This window comes from Oncorhynchus clarkii, chromosome 25 (assembly GCF_045791955.1).
Source record: "Oncorhynchus clarkii lewisi isolate Uvic-CL-2024 chromosome 25, UVic_Ocla_1.0, whole genome shotgun sequence".
NCBI lineage: Eukaryota > Metazoa > Chordata > Actinopteri > Salmoniformes > Salmonidae > Oncorhynchus > Oncorhynchus clarkii.
In genome coordinates, this window is record NC_092171.1 from 21265217 (window position 1) to 21285837 (window position 20621).

Genomic DNA, 20621 nt, shown 5'->3' on the forward strand with positions numbered 1-20621 from the left:
CCATCGCTTGTTGGATCTAAACGTTTACACAGATCAGACACGGACAGAGTAGGATTAGCTCAGTTTCAAAGGTGTTTATTAAAATAATAGTCCAAAAGAAAAGAATAGGTCTCCCCCAAGAGACCGGGTCTTGCTGTATCCTGTGGGGATCAAAACTGAACTCCCTCCTGTTACCTCTGGTACTGTCTCCAACTATACAGGAGTCCTTTCCTCCCCCAGTCTCTCCCCTGTGTGCTGCCCTTCTGGCAGCTTTATGGGACTTGCACAGCTGGTGAGCAATCAGCCCTTGAATACTCACCAATCACCAATCAGCCCCAGTTAGTCCTGGCCGGAGAGCCCATCGAGACCTGACACGTCCAGCAGATGGAGCCATCGCCTCGAGATGTATACTCCGTCTGTCACCAAGCCTCGACGAGCCTCCCCCTGGTGGCTGACCTGCTGTACGCCACAGTGTCAATTAATCCCATAAGGGATTGCCAATTGGCGATTTGACACGAAAATAACATTTAGTTAATTCATTCATTAATTCAAAATATTCTAGAAATCATAAATTAACTTGTTAGGTTAGGTGCTATACTATCATTTGTGCATTGCTACAGATGCCTTTTGCTTGGTCAGCTAAGGTCAGCATTTCATAATCGTCACTGTGGAAAAAGTGACATGGTGATATGCTTCAGTTTGCTGCTATATGAGTGGTTTCATGTTTGTCTCCAGCGATCATAAGGTAAAATTGATCTAAAACAATTGTAATTTATATTTACAATCCCCTTATCCAAATCAATAGCTCTTATCAATTTGTAAATAACCTTGTGTAAAGGTGGTGGAATTATGAGGGAAATAAGTCAAGGTCAGAATACGGAGTGTCTGTAGAAACACCTTCATTTAATAGATCTCCACCCCAAACAAATAGCGGGTGAATAGCATGTTATTCGCATGCTTAAATTAAAGGTCAGAATACGCATAGAGAGACAAGTGCATACAAAATGAATGAATCACTTGATAATTATCGCTTTAATAATAATAATACTGTTTACCATTGAAAGTAGGCCTCGCCTACAAAAATGCCATATAAGGCCCTGTACAAGTCAATTTGCATTCATTTGGTATGCATGGTTTCCTAGATGACTGGACCTCTAATAACATATTCAACCTAAGAAAGTGCCATTTGTCATGTGGTTTGGTTTGGTCAAAGTAGCTTTGCAGTCAAGGGAACAGTGCACGCTGCACATGTACATTCACACTCATGTGTACCCACACATGCATGCATGGACACACACACACACGAGTGATGGTTTCCTGATACGTGGTGACAGCCTTCAAGGAGACGTAGGTAACTGTCAGACTCATTGGCCATGCTACAGTGAAGCCATCTGGTGTACAGTAAACCCAGGTACTTCTCCCTTCCATTCACTCCATCCCTCCTTCTCAGCCACCCAGCTCCATGTCCCTGCCCGGGACACTGCCCTCCAGTGGGCATGGTATCTGATGATCTGCCTGCTCTCTGGTCTTAACCACCGTCTTGCCTTTCCCCCCACTCCATTCAACATCAGGTAGGATGCCCATGAAATGACATTGTTCAGTCTCCCCTCGAGCTAGGCTACTGTTGAGGATGATTTCAAGCCCTTAATTACAGATGACAATATTAGGGGGTGCAACAGTGTATATTTCCATATTATGGAAAGTAGCAGCCGTTATCTGTATATGAGGTCATTTTACATTATTGTGCTAAATCAGTGGAATATTCTTTAGCAGCCACCTAATGTACACTGCTCAAAAAAATAAAGGGAACACTTAAACAACACAATGTAACTCCAAGTCAATCACACTTCTGTGAAATCAAACTGTCCACTTAGGAAGCAACACTGATTGACAATAAATTTCACATGCTGTTGTGCAAATGGAATAGACAACAGGTGGAAATTATAGGCAATTATCAAGACACCCCCAATAAAGGAGTGGTTCTGCAGGTGGTGACCACAGACCACTTCTCAGTTCCTATGCTTCCTGGCTGATGTTTTGGTCACTTTTGAATGCACATCACTTTTGAATGCTGGCGGTGCATTCACTCTAGTGGTAGCATGAGACGGAGTCTACAACCCACACAAGTGGCTCAGGTGGCTCATCCAGGATGGCACATCAATGCGAGCTGTGGCAAGAAGGTTTGCTATGTAGCGTAGTGTCCAGAGCATGGATGCGCTACCAGGAGACAGGCCAGTACATCAGGAGACGTGGAGGAGGCCATAGGAGGGCAACAACCCAGCAGCAGGACCACTACCTCCGCCTTTGTGCAAGGAGGAGCAGGAGGAGCACTGCCAGAGCCCTGCAAAATGACATCCAGCAGCCACAAATGTGCATGTGTCTGCTCAAACGGTCAGAAACAGACTCCATGAGGGTGGTATGAGGGCCCGACGTCCACAGGTGGGGGTTGTGCTTACAGCCCAACACCGTGCAGGACGTTTGGCATTTGCCAGAGAACACCAAGATTGGCAAATTTGCCACTGGCGCCCTGTGCTCTTCACAGATGAAAGCAGGTTCACACTGAGCACATGTGACAGACGTGACAGAGTCTGGAGACGCCGTGGAGAACGTTCTGCTGCCTACAACATCCTCCAGCATGACCAGTTTGGCAGTGGGTCAGTCATGGTGTGGGGTGGCATTTCTTTGGGGGGCCGCACAGCCCTCCATGTGCTCGCCAGAGGTAGCCTGACTGCCATTAGGTACCGAGATGAGATCCTCAGACCCCTTGTGAGACCATATGCTGGTGCGGTTGGCCCTGGGTTCCTCCTAATGCAAGACAATGCTAGACTTCATGTGGCTGGAGTGTGTCAGCAGTTCTTGCAAGAGGAAGGCATTGATGCTATGGACTGGCCCGCCCGTTCCCCAGACCTGAATCCAATTGAGCACATCTGGGACATCAAAGTTGGATCAGCCTGTAGGGTGGTTTTCCACTTTAATTTTGAGTGTGACTCCAAATCCAGACCTCCATGGTTTGATACATTTGATTTCCAGTGATAATTTCTGTGTGATTTTGTTGTCAGCACATTCAACTATGTAAAGAAAAAAGTATTTAATAAGAATATTTCATTCATTCAGATCTAGGATGTGTTATTTTAGTGTTCCCTTTATTTTTTTGAGCAGTGTATATTAATCTAAACTGGAAGAAGGTTAAGGACGCTCGTTTTGAAGATGATGAGGACAGAGATGAATTAGCAATGAAAAGTACATAATACTGGTCCGAAAGAGGACTCACATGGAGAAATGTTCCCTTAGTAAGTATTAATCGTCCTGTATTTTCCAGAGCATGCCTCCAGTCGCACACAAACAAGTCTTTATAAGAACGGTTTACAAACATCAGGCAGACATTTGTATCCATCCCGTTTGGTTGGGCTTTTTAGTCTCGTCTGCGATGCACATGATTTATGTGTCATTTTGTTGCTTTGCAGAGCCCAGGTTTCCACGATTGTTATCAGTTTTCAGATTAGTGTGAGTTATTGGATGTGTGTGGTCAGAAAATGGATTTCATTCCCAGACTGCGTGTCCTGATATCTTTTTGAGCATCATTATTTCCAGACAGGTTTTTGTTCCTTGAATATTTCCACTTTATTTGTGCTCATATCATGAATTTCTACACAATGCTTTTTTTATTTGCACTGTAAAATGGATTAAGATATTTTAATATATGAAAGGTTTTTGTTATTTTCAAAAACATTCAACAGAGCAGACAAGCCTAGTCATGATTGCTGAGGTGTAAACTAAAGCATCCAAAACACCAGCTGGTCCTGTCCCTCCGGCCCATCCACCAACTGGGTATCAGAGTTGTCACACCTGGTGAGGTCATGCTGGGAGGCCCAACAACTCCAGAAGGTAACACACACACACACACACACTCACACCTCTCTGAATAATGCAGTGTGTGTGTGGGCCCTGCTTGTGGACGGGAGACCCAAGGGAGACCCCAAGCAGAAGTGTGTCAAGTTGAAATGTGTGTTAAGTTATTCAACGCCCTCCACCTCCCAAATCGAGAGATGGGGGAGGGATGCTAACCTAAATGCAATCCCAGGGTACTGTGCAAATGTGAGGAGAGAAGGCAGCAGCAGCTAGCATTGGGAGGTCATCCATTTTTCATGAGTTGGAATTGCAGCAAGGCAAACATCCTTTTTAAAAAAGGGAGAAAACTGTCAACAGTTAACTGATAACCAAGGACACCATTTGGTGCTTTTAGAAATGGTTATAACAGCGTTCATCTTTATTCTTAGTCAGTCCAAACGACCTTGCATCTAGTCAGATCATTGAGACAATACATACAGTGCATGACACAGAATCCACTGGGTTCAAGAAGTAGGCTTTTCAATCATTGAACCCTTATAAATAATTACTGAGAGATTGACTATTGATGAGCTGTTTCTGGTGTGTGTCGTATAACTGTATAAAGAGGAGGGGGTCAAGAGATTCGACCAGCAGCCTATAGGAGGGAAGAGGTCTCCAAAGGAATCAGGACCTGTCACAACAAATCTGACAAGTCAGATGGAGAGGTGATGATGAGAGGTGACAGTAGAGGTTATGTGGTATAGCAGGGTCACTGGACCAGAGGCCATCCATGACAGACATGGTGACGATCATCACCGTGCTCAGATTGTCAGAGCAGCTTACCTGCACACAGCCAATATCTACTGTAAATAGCACACCTTATCCCCATATTGTTTTTGTTTTTTTTATCTTCTTGCTCTTTTGCACCCCAGTATCTCTACTTGCACATCATCATCTGCACATCTATCACTCCGGTGTTAATGCTGAATTGTAATTATTTCGCCTCTATGGCCTATTTATTGCCTTACCTCCCTACTCTTCTACATTTGCACACACTGTACATAGATTTTTCTATTGTGTTATTGACTGTACATTTGTTTATGTGTAACTCTGTCGTTATTTTTGTCGCACGGCTTTGCTTTATCTTGGCCAGGTCGCAGTTGTAAATGAGAACTTGTTCTCATTTAGTTGGGGAATTGGGTTGGGGAATGGAGGGGTGATGAAATATCCTGTGGCCATGAATCTTTCCTCGGGCGTTGAGGGTGACTGAAACCACAAGGACAGGCACTGATTAAATGTTCCTAATAGAGGCCATTCATCTCCCTGTAAAACTCCTCCATGTGTCACCACCACACAGATAACTATCTTTGTTCAGCCTGCCTCTCTCCATAGAGACATCAAGGTTTTCATAATGATGCACACAAGTTGATCAACAAGCTAAAATCTTACAGTGATGTCTTTGGATCTGTACAATAAATGACAAACGTACTTTTAGATTACTCATTTGTTGATGAGCATCCCATTCATGAACATCCCAACCTCGTTTCAGCATAACCAATCTGATCATGACGTTGTAAAGGGCATTAATATTCCGAATGTATGTTTTACATTAACGACCACATGTTTATGGTCATCGTGCACTCTGATTATCCATAGCTGCTGCTGTTTTACCGGAAGATGGTTCGATAATATGCTACTACTGGTGTAGACACGTTTATATTTTCACATTAGTCATCAATATCTCCCAATCTGCCAATTTGTCAAACCTCAAACACTTTTGTTCTCTCTGTCTACCACAGGTGGAGCCAGGGCCTAGATAGATGATCAACTCACCACACCAGACTGGAATACAGATTTGTGGCCATACAAAGAGGGAACATTGAATACAACATGGAATAAAACATCCAGGTGATAATATCTTTATAATATCAATCTAAGCAGTTTTTTTGGTAACGTATTAGAAGTCAGAATTATATTTTTTGTACCTTTATTTAACTAGGCAAGTCAGTTAAGAACAAATTCTTATTTACAAAGACGGTCTCCCGGGGAACAGCAGGTTAATTGCCTTCTTCAGGGACAAAACGACAGATTGTCAGCTCGGGATTCGATCCAGCAACCTTTCGGTTACTGGCCCAAAGCTCTAACCACTAGGTTACCTGCCCTTTTATGATGGGTACTAATTTAGAATTGTACAATATCAGCAATCAACCATTCACACAGATAGTCCATTCACCAGTCAATATTCCAAATGTATAATCATTGTCTATGTCATCATGAATTACATTTATGTAATAACATTTATCCTGCCAGGCTCCATATGGTTCACATGACTCCCACCAAACAGTAAGATCATTACATCCCAATTAAACATTTACCTAATTCAATCTCAGTTGAACAACTGTCTCATTTTATCAGTGTAGCAACATTACAGTACACATGCTGTACATCCACTGCTGACATCATGGGGTCAAACGCATCAACTGTGAGCTCCATCAATGCATTAGACAAAGATATTAGACAGAGCCAAGAAAGCAGTCTGCAACTTTTGTCAGAGTAACACAAAGTAAATGTAGTACCTGCACCATCAAAGTGGTGAGGTTGACTTCAGTATTTAAATCACATAAGATAAGTTCATTAGCTCTATTCATTACCAATTAAATATAACATCTTAAAAAAATGTAAGCCAAAATATAATTTCACCATCTTTAGATGACACTACTGATTCTGTATGAGGAAATATGAGTTGGTTGTGACAGGGGCAAGGGAGGAGAACGGGGAACGGTTACATGCTGGGATGGGCTCGTGGGGGGTAGGTATGAGATTATTCAAATCAGAGACAAAATAAAAACCTCCAAGCTTGGACAACAACGCCCTCCATTGGCCAACAGGAGCATATTTCCCTCCATACTGACACCCTCCATGTAAACCCAGTGACCACATAGAGATGACCTCTACATATTTGACCTGCTTGTCTCCTCTCTGCTTGAATGGAGACTCCTGGATGCTGACCAGACTGTTGGAGTAGGGTCGCCCAGGGAAGAGGGAGACCCTCTTTTCTGTGGATGAATAAAAGTCATTCCATGAGACACAAGGGGTAAATAATGGACCTCTGAAACAATCAGTTTTTAGTGTTTTTTACAAACTGACCTTTGATTAAATGCCACATTTGGCCCCTGCTGTGTGTTGGTCTCTTAAGCCCAGGCCCCAGGGATGTGGCAGGATATCAGTGTGGTGAGTGGGGCCATGGTTCCCCCAGACCACAGGAGGTTGGTGGCACATTCATTTGTATTTATTTTTTATTTAACCTTTATTTAACTAGGCAAGTCAGTTAAGAACAAATTCTTATTTACAATGACGGCCTAGGAACAGTGGGTTAGCTGCCTTGTTCAGGGGCAGAACGACAGATTTTTATCTTGTCAGCTAGCAACCTTTCGATTACTGGGCCAACGTGCTAACCACTAAGCTACCTGCCGCCCTAATGGGTAATGGCTGGAATGGAATGGTATCAAATACATCAAACACATGTTTTCCATGCATTTATGCCATTCCCTTCGCTCTGTTCCGGCCATTATTATGAGCTGTCCTCCCCTCAGCAGCCTTCACTGCCCCAGGCCCAGCGGTGATCAGCAAGGCCCAGCAGAGCTCCATCTGCTCTGGGTAACACCAGTGGCCCCTACCAGGGAGAGCAAGGGGTGGGGGTCACGGATGAGTAACTATGACAAGGTTGAGAGAGTCCTGGTCTGACATTACAGTACACCACCTCTTCTCTGCACTTCATCCTTCATCACCCCTCTCCCAGCAGTGGAGACCCCCTGCCCACCAGTACATGCACTTGAGTCCCACTCCGGGCACAGACTCCCCACTGAGTGACAGCAACAGGCCAGCAATGGCCACACACACACTTACACACACACACACACAAACAAGCATGCATACATGCACTCACGTGCACACACACACATGCATGTACACACATTTACTCTGAAGAGAGGCATTCACTGTACAGTCTCCAGCCAGACGTGAGAAACAACACTAGTTTCCTTCCAGGGCTGCTCCTGTTTCTAATGCTCCATCAATCTAATGTTCCAAAGGGCAACTCTCTTAATGTTCCCCATCACAATGACAAAGGAAGATGTTACTAGAGGCATTTATTCTTCAATACAAACTCATACACAAAAACACACCACCTGCATGTATATCAATAAATAATAAAAAAATGTATAAAATCAGCAAATCTGTGCAAAATTACAAACGATTAATTATTAGACCTTTGGTAACTGTGACACTAAATAGGTTTTCTACATGTAAGATGGATATAAATAACAAGCTTGTCTATTTTAATATAATATAATCATAAGATAAACGTAAGATAAAATAGTGGTTTTTCTCAACTAGCCTACTTGGTTAAATCAAGGTGAATTTAAAAAAATTAATAAAAATAAAACATGACCCCGCAAATGTAATAAAGCAATACCCAATATCACTGTGTGGTTGGTATATCCGCTGACCCAGTGAGGAGGCGGCATGGCCTACCAACAAGAGAGGAAAATGAGCTGTCGGAACCTCCTCCCTAGCCCCTCCCCAGTGGATATGATGACTGACAGGCTGGGAGAGCAGGGAGACACAGCCACCTAATGATGATCCGCCTCTTATAGCTGAGGTACTTTACTACTGTGGCTCTGTCTGAGAGTGAGCGTGCTGCGGTATAATACTTGGGCAATGATGGTTATTAAAATAATGAATTTCTTTGTCTCAATGCAGGAGAAACACTGGACTCCGGCACAATCCCCATCGAAGGAGAGCTCTGAATCTATGTTCTCTTTCAGCGCTGCCTCCTCTCTGCTCCCGCTGAGATGGGGCATCCCTTATGTGTATGGAAGCACAGTGATGCTGCAGCAGATCTCCTCCCTGGAGGATGGTGTCACAGCAGGCAGGATGACAGCCCATCCCTCCCAGCAGACATACTCCACCCAGGCTGCCCTGACCTGCCTCTGACACCAGAGGGCTCCACAGACTCTGTCTCCTTCAACAGCCTGAGTAAAGACACCAGGAATGTTTATTTTTTTCACCTGCATTTAACCAGGTAGGCTAGTTGAGAACAAGGTCTCGTTTGCAACTGCGACCTGGCCAAGATAAAGCATAGCAATTCAACACATACAACATCACAGAGTTACACATGGAATAAACAAAACAGAGTCAATAATACAGCAGAACAAAAGAAAACAAAAAGTCTATGTACAGTGAGTGCAAATGAGGTAAGATAAGGGAGTTAAGGCAATAAATTGGCCATGGTGGCGAAGTAATTACAATATAGAAATTAAACACTGGAATGGTAGATGTGCAGAAGATGAATGAGCAAGTAGAGATACTGAGTTGCAAAGGAGAGGTAGGTAGATAGATGGGCTGTTTACAGATGGGCTATATACAGGTACAGTGATCTGTGAGCTGCTCTGACAGCTGGTGCTTAAATCTAGTGAGGGAGATATGAGTCTCCAGCTTCAGAGAGTTTTGCAGTTCGTTCCAGTCATTGGCAGCAGAGAACTGGAAGGAAAGACGACCAAAGGAGGAATTGGCTTTGGGGGTGACCAGTGGCTTTGGGGGTGATACCTGCTGGAGCGCATGCTACGAGTGGGTGCTGCTATGGTGACCAGTGAACTGAGATAAGGCGGGGCTTTACCTAGCAAAAACTTGTAGATGACCTGGAGCCAGTGGGTTTGGCAACGAATATGAAGCGAGGGCCAGCCAACGAGAGCGTACAGGTCGCAGTGGTGGGTAGTATATGGGGCTTCGGTGACAAAATGGAAGGCACTGTGATAGACTGCATCCAATTTGCTGAGTAGAGTGTTGGAGGCTATTTTGTAAATGACATCGCCGAAGTCGAGGATCGGTAGGATGGTCAGTTTCACGAGGGTATGTTTGGCAGCATGAGTGAAGGATGCTTTGTTGCGAAATAGGAAGCCGATTCTAGATTTAATTTTGGATTGGAGATGCTTGATGTGAGTCTGGAAGGAGAGTTTACAGTCTAACCAGACACCTAGGTATTTTGTAGTTGTCCACATATTCTAAGTCAGAACCGTTCAGGTTAGTGATGCTGGACGGGCGGGCAGGTCCGAGCAGCGATCGGTTGAAGAGCATGCATTTAGTTTTACTTGCATTTAAGAGCAGTTGAAGGCCACAGAAGGAGAGTTGTATGGCATTGAAGCTCGTCTGTAGGTTAGTTAGCACAGCTCCAAAGAAGGGCCAGAAGTATACAGAAGGGTGTCGTCTGCGTAGAGGTGGATCAGAGAATCACCAGCAGCAAGAGCGACATCATTGATGTACACAGAGAAGAGAGTCGGCCCGAGAATTGAACCCTGTGGCACCCCCATAGAGACTGCCAGAGGTCCAGGACAACAGGCCCTCCGATTTGACACGCTGAATTCTGTCTAAGTAGTTGGTGAACCAGGCGAGGCCGTCATTTGAGAAACCAAGGCTATTGAGTCTGCCGACAAGAATGTGGTGATTGACAGAGTCAAAAGCCTTGGCCAGGTCGATGAATATGGCTGCACAGTATCGTCTCTTATCGATGGCAGTTATGATATCGTTTAGGACCTTGAGCGTGGCTGAGGTGCACGCATGACCAGCTCGGAAGCCAGATTGCATAGCGGAGAAGGTACGGTTGGATAAAATATGGTCGGTGATCTGTTTGTTAACTTGGCTTTCGAAGACCTTAGAAAGGTAGGGTAGGATAGATATAGGTCTGTAGCAGTTTGGGTCTAGAGTGTCTCCCCCTTTGATCCTTTGGGGATCTCAGACAATACGAAAGAGAGGTTGAACAGGCTAGTAATAAGGGTTGCAACAATTTGGGCAGATCATTTTAGAAAGAGACGGTCCAGATTGTCTAGCCCGGCTGATTTGTAGGGGTCCAGATTTTGCAGCTCTTTCAGAACATCAGCTATCTGGATTTGGGTGAAGGAGAAATGGGGGAAGCTTGGGTGAGTTGCAGGGCAGTGACCGGGGTAGGAGTAGCCAGGTGGAAAGCATGGCCAGCCGTAGAAAAAGGCTTATTGAAATTCTCAATTAACGTGGATTTATCGGTGGTGACTGGGTTTTCTAGCCTCAATGCAGTGGACAGCTGGGAGGAGGTGCTCTTATTCTCCATGGACTTTACAGAGTCCCAGGACTTCTTTGAGTTTGTGCTACAGGATACAAATATTTTTATACAAATTTATATGAAAAAGCTAGCATTTGCTTTCCTAACTGCCTGTGTATATTGGTTCCTAACTTCCCTGAAAAGTTGCATATCACGGGGGCTATTTGATGCTAATACAGTACACCACAAGTTGTTTTTGTGCTGGACTGAACCAAGGGCAATATCTGTTCCTGGTTCTACATTTTTTGAACGGGGCATGCTTATTTAAGATGGTGAGGAAAGCACTTTTAAAGAATACCCAGGCATCCTCTACTGACGGGATGAGGTCAATATCCTTCCAGGACACCGGGCCAGGTCAATTAGAAAGGCCTGCTCGCTGAAGTGTTTTAGGGAACGTTTGACAGTGTTGAGGGGTGGTCGTTTGACCGCAGACCCATTACGGATGCAGGCAATGAGGCAGTGATCGCTGAGATCCTGGTTGAAGACACCAGTGGTGTATTTAGAGTGCAAGTTGGTTAGGATAATATCTATGAGGGTGCCCAAGTTTACGGATTTGGGGTTGTACCTGGTAAATTCATTGATAATTTGTGTGAGATTGAGGGCATCAAGCTTAGATTGTAGGATGGCCGGGGTGTTAAGCATGTCCCAGGTTAGGTCACCTAGCAGCATGAGCTGCTAGATAGATGGGGGGCAATCAATTCACATATGGTGTCCAGGGCACAGCTGGGGGCAGAGGGTGGTCTATAGCAAGCGGCAACAGTGAGAGACTTGTTTCTGGAAAGGTGGATTTTTAGAAATAGAAGCTCGAATTGTTTGGGCACAGACCTGGATAGTATGACAGAACTCTGCAAACCATCTCTGCAGTAGATTGCCACTCCGCCCCCTTTGGCAGTTCTATCTTGTCAGAAAATGGTATAGTTGCCTCCCGGGTGGCGCAGTGGTTAAGGGCGCTGTTATTGACTGTACCTCACTGTTGGCTGGAGTTGTCTGAGTTCAATCATAGATTCCCCGAGGAGTCTGATCCAATCCTCTGGAGAGAGAGTGTTGCTGTTCTGAGACTGATACTGCAGGGCAGAGAACGGACAAATAGGAACCCCTGCAATTCCCAACTTTTCAATGGCTTTCAGAATACTTGATAGTGATGATGATATTTCTGAAATCAGTATCAGTCACAATCACTGATCTGTACCTGGCTCTTTCACTGCCATAGGGATCCCTGTGGTCCACCAACGCTGAGGAAGCCCCTCTATTCCACACTGACTCTCAGTCTTTTCCGACTGATTAGTACAATGGCCTACATCCTAATAAAGATAGTTTTTCAATAGAAAATGACTGACAAACACACTGCATGTACTGTATATGTCTATATGTATTTACATCTGTTATGATATGTGTTACAAAAGGGATCACCTTCCATACTGCTTCCATGCAGTCTGAAGCCTCCACACATAGACCAAGCCTCTCACATCCATTGAGGAAGTACCTGACATGTCATCACTTCCTGTGTGGCCTTTCTTTAGGAGGAACCAGGCATCTGAGATATGGCTGAGGGGCAGAAAAGGCTAGATTGTATGGCTTTCAGTTTTCATATTCAGAGAGACAGTATTTCATACAGTAGTCTATGCAGTATAGTATATCCTTGTATATCCATACCTGTTCTGTAGGAGTACATCGACAGAGAGCTTGAGGTTGTAGGGGCTGTCTGTGGCTGGTCTGATCCAGTATAGATACATCAGCGCCAAGCAGAACTGCTTTCTCCTCAGCAGACTGTGGATGATGCAGTGGTGCTGCCAAGAGAACCAGGGTGGTTCAGACCTGGGGCTCAGCAGCAGCTCCATTGCGTCCTATACAGATGTAATGACATACACTCTTAGCACCTTTTTTTCTATCTAGAACCTTAAAGAGTTCTTCGGTTATGTCCCCATAGAAGAACCCTTTGAAGAAACATTTTTGGTTCCAGGTAGAACCCTTTCTACATAGAACCTGTAACAACAACAACAAGTGTTCTACCTGGAACCAAATGGGTTTCTTCAATGGTGAAAGCCAAAGAACCCTTTGGGAACCCTTTTTTTCTAAGAGTGTAGCCATAGGGCACTCTAACCCCCATTTGGCTCTATTGCATCCCGCTTAGAAGGCATTAAGAACACCTGCTCTTTCCATGACAGACTGACCAGGTGAAAGCAATGATCCCTTATTTGTGTCATCTGTTAAATCCACTTCAATTAGTGTATATGAAGGGGAGAAGACATATTAAAGAATGATTTTTAAACTTTGAGACAACTGAGACATGGATTGTGCCATTCAGAGGTGCACTGGTTTGTGTCAAGAACTGCAATGTTCCATGCCCCGACAAATTGAGGCTGTTCTGAGGGCAAAAGGGGGGTTCAACTCAATATTAGGAACGTGTTCTTTTAGTTTTGTTCACTCACTGTACACCAATGGACTAAGTGGTGCTGTGATACCAGTCAAAGGTCAACATACTGGTAAGTGTCCATGGTCGAGCAGCCAGAAGGCCCAGATCTGCTGGGAAAAGCTGGGAGGGATGGTGAAGGCATGGCAAAAGGACTGCAGGAGGTCATTTTCGCACTGTAGAAAAAAGTACATGAGCTGTGCACAGGCTGTCTTAAGTGTAGTTTACATGATCAAGAATACTGTATATACACTTCAGTTCACATGACAGTCACAGTCATACCTTTGAGGACATTTTATGGATTCTCCATGGTTGGATACAATGGCCTGAACAGATATGTTGTCAATGCGAGGCACCAGCACCAGCTTCAGCAAAGCCTGCAGGTTAGGGGGTGGGTACCCCTGGTCGGTGCAGTCCTCCTCGTAAAGGAGGAAGACAGAAAGAGAGTGAGAGTGACCGCCTATCAGTGATTTAAGGATTACCCGGGAGTGTGGAGACAAGCCCTGCATCAGATGGTTCTGATCCATCTCTCTCCATATCTGAGAGATCTGAATTATTTCTTGAGCATCTGAGAGGAAGAGTCAGTGTACGTATAAATACTATAGACTAGCCCTAACCCTTGAGTGGGAATACATTGATTGTATTTACAGCTGATATGCCAACCCTAACTGTATCAATAATCCGAACCCTAGCTATAACCCTAACCGTAACAATGCAACTCATGTTACACTGTACTTATACGAATAGTTACACTGTAATAACAACTCTGTGATGTAAAGTGTGACCGGTTTGTAAAGTTTGACTGTGTGTGTAAGAATAGTGTATGCATCCTTACCAGGGTAGTTGGGCAGGAGTCCGGTGATGCCCCACCACTGTACCGGCCGACCCAGCCAGATGTGTTGCTTCAGAGCTCTGCGTTCCCGATTCCAGCAGTCCTGCCTCACTGCTGAGGAGCCACAGTCGACCCTGCAGACCACACATGGGATCACCAAACCTATACACACACGGAGGAGAGACAGCCACCAATTAATCAGAAAACAGCTCTCTTTGTAGTGTCCCCATATTGTTACACCCGTCTGCAAAGCTGTCATCAAGGCAAAGGGTAGCTACTTTGAAGAATCTCCAATATAAAATATATTTTGATTTGTTTCACACTTTTTTGGTTACTACATGATTCCATGTGTGTTATTTCATAGTTTTGATGGCTTCACTATTATTCTACAATGTAGAACATAGTCAAAATAAAGAAAAACTCTTGAATGAGTAGGTGTGTCCAAACTTTGGACTGGTACTGTACATTTATACATCACTTTACAGAACGGAAGACCAACATTATGGATATGGCTTTAAGAACGTAGTTAACTTGCAGTGCCGTAAAGCCTAGAGGGCTACTATTCATGCCTATGATATCCACCATCAGATCTAAGTACAGCAGACACAGCGAAGTAATAGCCCATTTTATCACATAACTAATATGTGATCAGAAGCTGTAGTCTCTAGCACTTACCTGCCACAGTATCCATGCTCCCCTTCCACTCAAGGATCAGACCATCCCTCTCCCTGTGGATGTGCTGACTTGACTAATGTGTGTCCACAGTAGAACTCTCCTCTTACACAAGCTCCTTTGGGCCATGATAATCAAGTAATCTCAATCTCACTCGAGATCGCATTGGCTGATTGGCTGCGTGGATGTGTATGGACGTGTGCGTGAGAGACAGAGAGAGTGACAGGAATAGGAGAGCGTGTGTGTGAGGGGAGGAGTAGGTGAAAATGCTTTGTTGCAAATGCAATTACACCATGAGGATAAAGGAGATTGTATTAAGGTATTTGGAGCTTTTGATTGTCAGTGTTAAGCGATTCTTGGCCCATTTCCTTTCCCCTCTGAAGCATACATAGTGTCACCAAAGCACTGACTAGTGGGTAGCAGAAATGTTGTTACCTGATCACATTAAGCATATTATCAAACAATCTGACACATTTTCAGTGTTTGCTTATGAGCTTAATATTGTCCTCTTTGATATTGTGGGAGTAACACTTGTCATCACAAACGTATGTGTTGCCGTACTTGGCCTCAACCTGTTTCAGGGATGGAGACTCACAGACCCAGAAGAGGGCTCACTGGACACAATACTAGAAGCACACACATACATACAGACATACACACCCCTGTAAACCCCTACTTTTCTTACCTTTGTTTCATCTCTGTCACTATATGAGTTTACAAGTGACCTTGTTTCCTTTGCTTCAGTGAAGCTTCCATTTAAAAGAAAGAATAGCAGAGCACAGTTTAGTGTAAATGGAATAGGCTATTCATACTTTAGTAATTTAGTCTTTGAGAAAAGAAATGTATTTGTCCATTCATTCAATATCAGCCCCTCTGTCAAACGCACGCACACATACACACATACACACACACACACACACACACACACATACACACACACACACATACACACACACACATACACACGACCCTTGGCCAATAACTCTTTGTGGTGCTGCAGTCAGATTTGTGCAGGTGGCAGAAGGTACATCTAAATCCTACAGGCCTGATTAGAGGGGATTATTAGGAGGGTCAGGGGGCTTGGCCAGCGGACTCACTCTGATGCTGCTGCGGGCGGGTGTCTGTCTACTCCTTCTGTGCCACTACGGCTCGCCTCTCTCCAGGCCAAGTCTTAGGATGCCTGTCAGTGAAGAACAAAACAAACCCTTAAACAGAGATGGGAGCCAGATCAGACGGACACTGTGAATGCTGCTGAGATAAGGTAGGTCCCACTGAATGCTGCTGTTTAATGATTTTTTGTTCAATTTTATAGTTGATTCTATTTCTAATTTATTCTATTCTATTTCTTCAGATTCATTTCTTAGCAAAGTATTGTGTTAATAGTGGGTTCAGCAGAGGTGACAGTCCAGAGGTGTGCATTATCCAATTTGGTCATTTTTAATATTTGTGTAACAGCTACTGTATGAGAAAATGTTCCTGCAGTGATTCAGATATTCATGACTATGTTTGATCATACCGTGTGGTGCAGGGCTGCCAACACTTATAAACAGGAGACCCCTAGTCAAGAAATGTAATATAAATCACTGAGCTAAGCTGCTTATGTGAGGGTGTGCAGAAACCTTCAATCTACAACCCTGGCCCCTCCCTTTATCCATCCACAGCCCATTGTGCCTCTTACTCCTTCCCCTATCCTCTCCCCCATCCAGCATCCTACCAGGACATTGGATAAAACTAAACAAACATATTTAAGATGGCCGTGCTGAAAGTGAAATTCACCAAGACCAACAGGGACAAGCTTGCCCAGGTGCTGTGGATCCTCAACTGGGTTTCCGTGGTGACGGGGTTGATTCTGTTTAGCCTGGGGCTCTTCCTAAAGGTGGAGATCAACAAGCGCTGGGAGCTTATGGCAGAAAGGGACCTCCACTACGTCCCCAACATGCTCATTGCCACAGGCCTCATTGCTTGTGGCATAAATTTCCTCGGCGGGAAGATCTGCTACGACTGTGCGGACACCACTAAGTTCCTGCGCTGGAAGCTGCTGATGCTGCCCTACGTCATCTGCACCTTCTTCTTCACCTTCTGCATCCTGGTGGGGGCACTCATGTGCTACGGCATGCGCGGGGAGCTAGAGGAGGCTCTGGACCTGGGTCTGCGGGACGCCATGCGCTATTATAAGGACACGGACACACCAGGCCGCTGCTTCCTGAAGCGCACTGTGGACCTGCTGCAGATTCAGTTCCAGTGCTGCGGCAACTTCGGCTTCAGAGACTGGTTCCAGATCCAGTGGATCAGCAACCGCTACCTGGACATGTCCTGCAGGGAGGTTGTGGCGTAAGTACAGACTAGAATAGTGATATCCTACCTGCCAGATCAGACACAGAGCTCAGCTCCGTGCCCATGTATACTATGACCTTAAGGTTCTTGAATTTGAGGCTCTAGATGCCCCAAGTGATGCCGTCTGTCTCGGTCTCTCCCTTTTCCCCTCTCCCCATCTCTAGCCGGCTGAGGAGTAACGTGGAAGGGAAATACCTGATGGACGGGGTTCCCTTCAGCTGCTGTAACATTAACTCACCACGGCCCTGCATCCAGCACCAGATCACCAACAGCTCAGCCCACTTCAACTATGAATACCAGACAGAGGAGCTCAACTTGTGGAAGAAGGGCTGCCGCCAGGCCCTGCTGGAGTACTACACACACATCATGCAGTCCATTGGCCTCACCGTCCTCATCATCTGGCTGTTTGAGGTAGGCATAGGTGTGTTCTTACAAACAGACTGATGTGGTTTGAATAGAAGTAAAACATGGTGCCTGAGACTTACCTGACATACACCAAACCCATTATTTAGACTCAGGAAACCACTAATTAGAAAGAACTCAATCTATATTGCAGTATTCTGTCTGACACCTTGTCCTTGCAGTTCAGGGCTTCTGGTCCACCTCCCATGCACTTTATCCTCCCTTAGAGTGATAAATTGTTCATTCACTTTGCATGCTCCCTAATCCCACACCAAATCTCTTTTGTGACATTGGCTCTGGGTTATCCATGCTCAGCTTTGTGTGTGGACTCACCCTTTGTCCTCTACTGGGTCACATGGAGCTGTCCCAAAATACACATCCCAAACCTACAGCTACTTCTGGGACCCACATATTTTACTCTGGTCCACTATAAATGATAAACAAAAGTTACAGTCATCAGGATATATTACATGGTCTAGGGATTTCCTCAGTAATGTTTGTGTGTTGTTGCAGCTGTCGGTGCTGACGGGGGTGCGTTACCTCCAGACATCCCTGGAGAACGTGCTGAGACAGGGGGACCCAGACTCAGAGTCCGACGGCTGGCTCCTGGAGAACAGCTTTGTGGAGACAGCCAGATCCAACTTTAATATCATAAAGAGCTTGGGGAAGTGCAACCAGATTGACACAGCCAACAACGGCGACCCCAACATCGATGTCCCCTCCACAGCCTACTATGGACCAGACAACCTGCCCCCAAAACAGATTCCTGTGGCCAGTTGACACCTGCTCAGACACCTTATATAGCCCACTCCACAGAGCTCTCAAAAGGTGAGGGACCAGGCAATACACATCAAAAGTTTGTCTAAAGAACAGGAACTGCCTCGGGCAATAAAAGCTTGCCTGAAAGAAACATGGAATTGAGGCAGAATAGGACGATGTGGCAAACCGAGCAATGGTCGTAAAAGGGAGGACTGCCATTACAGGGGGATTGGGTGAGGTGATATGACAGTATGCAAATGTTTTTGCAAAAGAGACAACCCATTGCAGATTGGTACAGAACACAATTATAATAGATAACATGGAAATGGATAGCAGAGATTGTTTAGCAAGAGCATATAAAACAGAATCAATGCGTCTTCGATTCTATGCCATCATCACCTTGTTACCTTTTCATATACCCATAATCAAATTCATTTAAAAAGGAGTGAAAGCCAAACTGTGTTATTCCGCCTTCAACTTGTGAACCCTTCATTGACAATCGTCTACAGAAATACATTTAGGTCAAACATTTAATTATTTCCAGAGAGCCAGAGACTTGTTAACTGAAATAGCACAGACATAAAATAAAACAAAACAAACAGTCAGTCACTTCAAGTTCCTACCTACATTTAAATGTGCCTCAGCCTGAATGTAATGATAAGGACATTGATCGAAATGAAAATATGCAGACCTTTTCCCACTGTATTGGGACAAGCTTGTAGAAAAACATGGCAATTAAATGTGTGCCGAGTCTTGATAAAATACCCATTTAGGCTTTTACAAATATTCACTCTAGTTTTCTACAGCTATACACCAATGCAACTCAGCATGTCTTACTCATTATAACCAAGCCTTCAAGAAATGTTACAAATATGTCAACAGGGGAAGGATGCTGGCTCCTAGAAGGGTTTGTGGGATAGACATTGCCTACAGATGGAAATCCTAAAAGGGAAAGAGTAAATAAGCCTATAAATACAAAATCATTTTGGAACGTATACAGTTATCAAGATTTTGCTGATAGTTGCTAGTTGGTTTTGTTCAGTGCAAGAAAAACAATGACTGGTAAGACACATTCTGTAGGAGAAATGTGAAGACCAAGCACACAAGTGTTGGCACTTAAAATAAATATCACTGGTGCCATTTTCCTACTGTACTCAAAAAATAAAACACCATGTCTTTATTTTCTTTCCATGACATGTGATGAACTTGTACAATAAAGTATTCCTGTGCAGCAAGTCTGTAAGCATAGTAGTGACAACCACGATTGAGATTTCTAAGCAATAGCAGAATTGAGCTAAGGACCCCCACTGCCTCTGATTTCCCCTAATCTGTGTCTGAATGGGATTTCACATTTACCTCTCACCTCCAATCAATCAGCGGACTCACACAGTCTATTACGGGCACAGAGCCAGAGCCACACCAGACTACTTAAGGCTCAGTTTCAACTACTGAGCACGACAGATACGACACTACCAATCAACACAATATGCGATCTTGGAGGAGATATGAAAGAGGCTACCTTATTTCAGTCTTTAAGCAAAACTATATAAGTTCTGTGCCTGGTCCCTCACTGTGGAATGAAACAGTGAGAGGAAAGTAATATTAGCAAGTCTGATTTATTAGACAGCACAGGTGCTGAGCAACAATCAACAGTATTATAGCTGCTGCATAAATACTTACAACAGTCAAGTGCTGCCAGGAAGAGAAGTTATTAGAGCTTAGTAGTAAAGTGGGTATTATACATGTAGGTAATTCTTGCAGGAAACATGAGTTAAGGGCACTGCATAATAGGAAAATGGGAGTTGATGTCATTGTGCAAGTCAATGACCTGACATACGACATGATGGTGTTGATAAGAGATAAGTACTTTCAAGTCATATATATTTTTTGTGATCGACTCTCCTTTCAGACACTGAAGAGTAAGCAGAAACTGATGAACAATCACAGCATTTCTGGTCATATTCCCAGTCAGACACAGAGAGCACAATAACTCATCATCTAGACAATAGCGTCTTTATTCAGACAGCCTTGTTATCATACAATGTCAAGCAACGCAAATTAGGAAAAATAAAACCATACAATATATGCACAAAATGTCATTTTCCTGAAAAGTTTGATGTACAAATATCAACTGAATTATTATAGCGATGAGTCTTTTTCATGTACCCTCCCATAAAATGTACATCCTTGTCTTAAACACACTAATGTAGTAGTAGTGATGTCCTCTTATTTACTTGTTAGATTAGTTGTGTACAGAAAGCATCTAATGACTG

The 20621-nt window shown here is 44.2% G+C and overlaps 1 protein-coding gene across 3 annotated transcripts; it reads left to right on the plus strand.

The window, feature by feature from the left end:
- Positions 1-15990: 15990 nt before the first annotated feature.
- On the plus strand, positions 15991-19528 carry LOC139383854 (photoreceptor outer segment membrane glycoprotein 2-like). Of its 3 annotated transcripts, none has more exons than XM_071128435.1 (4): positions 15991-16114; positions 16515-17184; positions 17352-17598; positions 18103-19528. In XM_071128435.1, exons 2-4 carry the CDS (start codon positions 16604-16606, stop codon positions 18367-18369), a joined length of 1095 nt encoding a protein of 364 aa, XP_070984536.1. In that variant the 5' UTR covers positions 15991-16114; positions 16515-16603; the 3' UTR covers positions 18370-19528. The 3 variants fall into 3 exon arrangements, with proteins under 3 accessions (XP_070984536.1, XP_070984537.1, XP_070984538.1); XM_071128436.1 differs by having other exon boundaries at positions 16560-17184; XM_071128437.1 differs by having other exon boundaries at positions 17352-17608; positions 18103-18324.
- The last annotated feature ends 1093 nt before the right edge of the window (positions 19529-20621 follow it).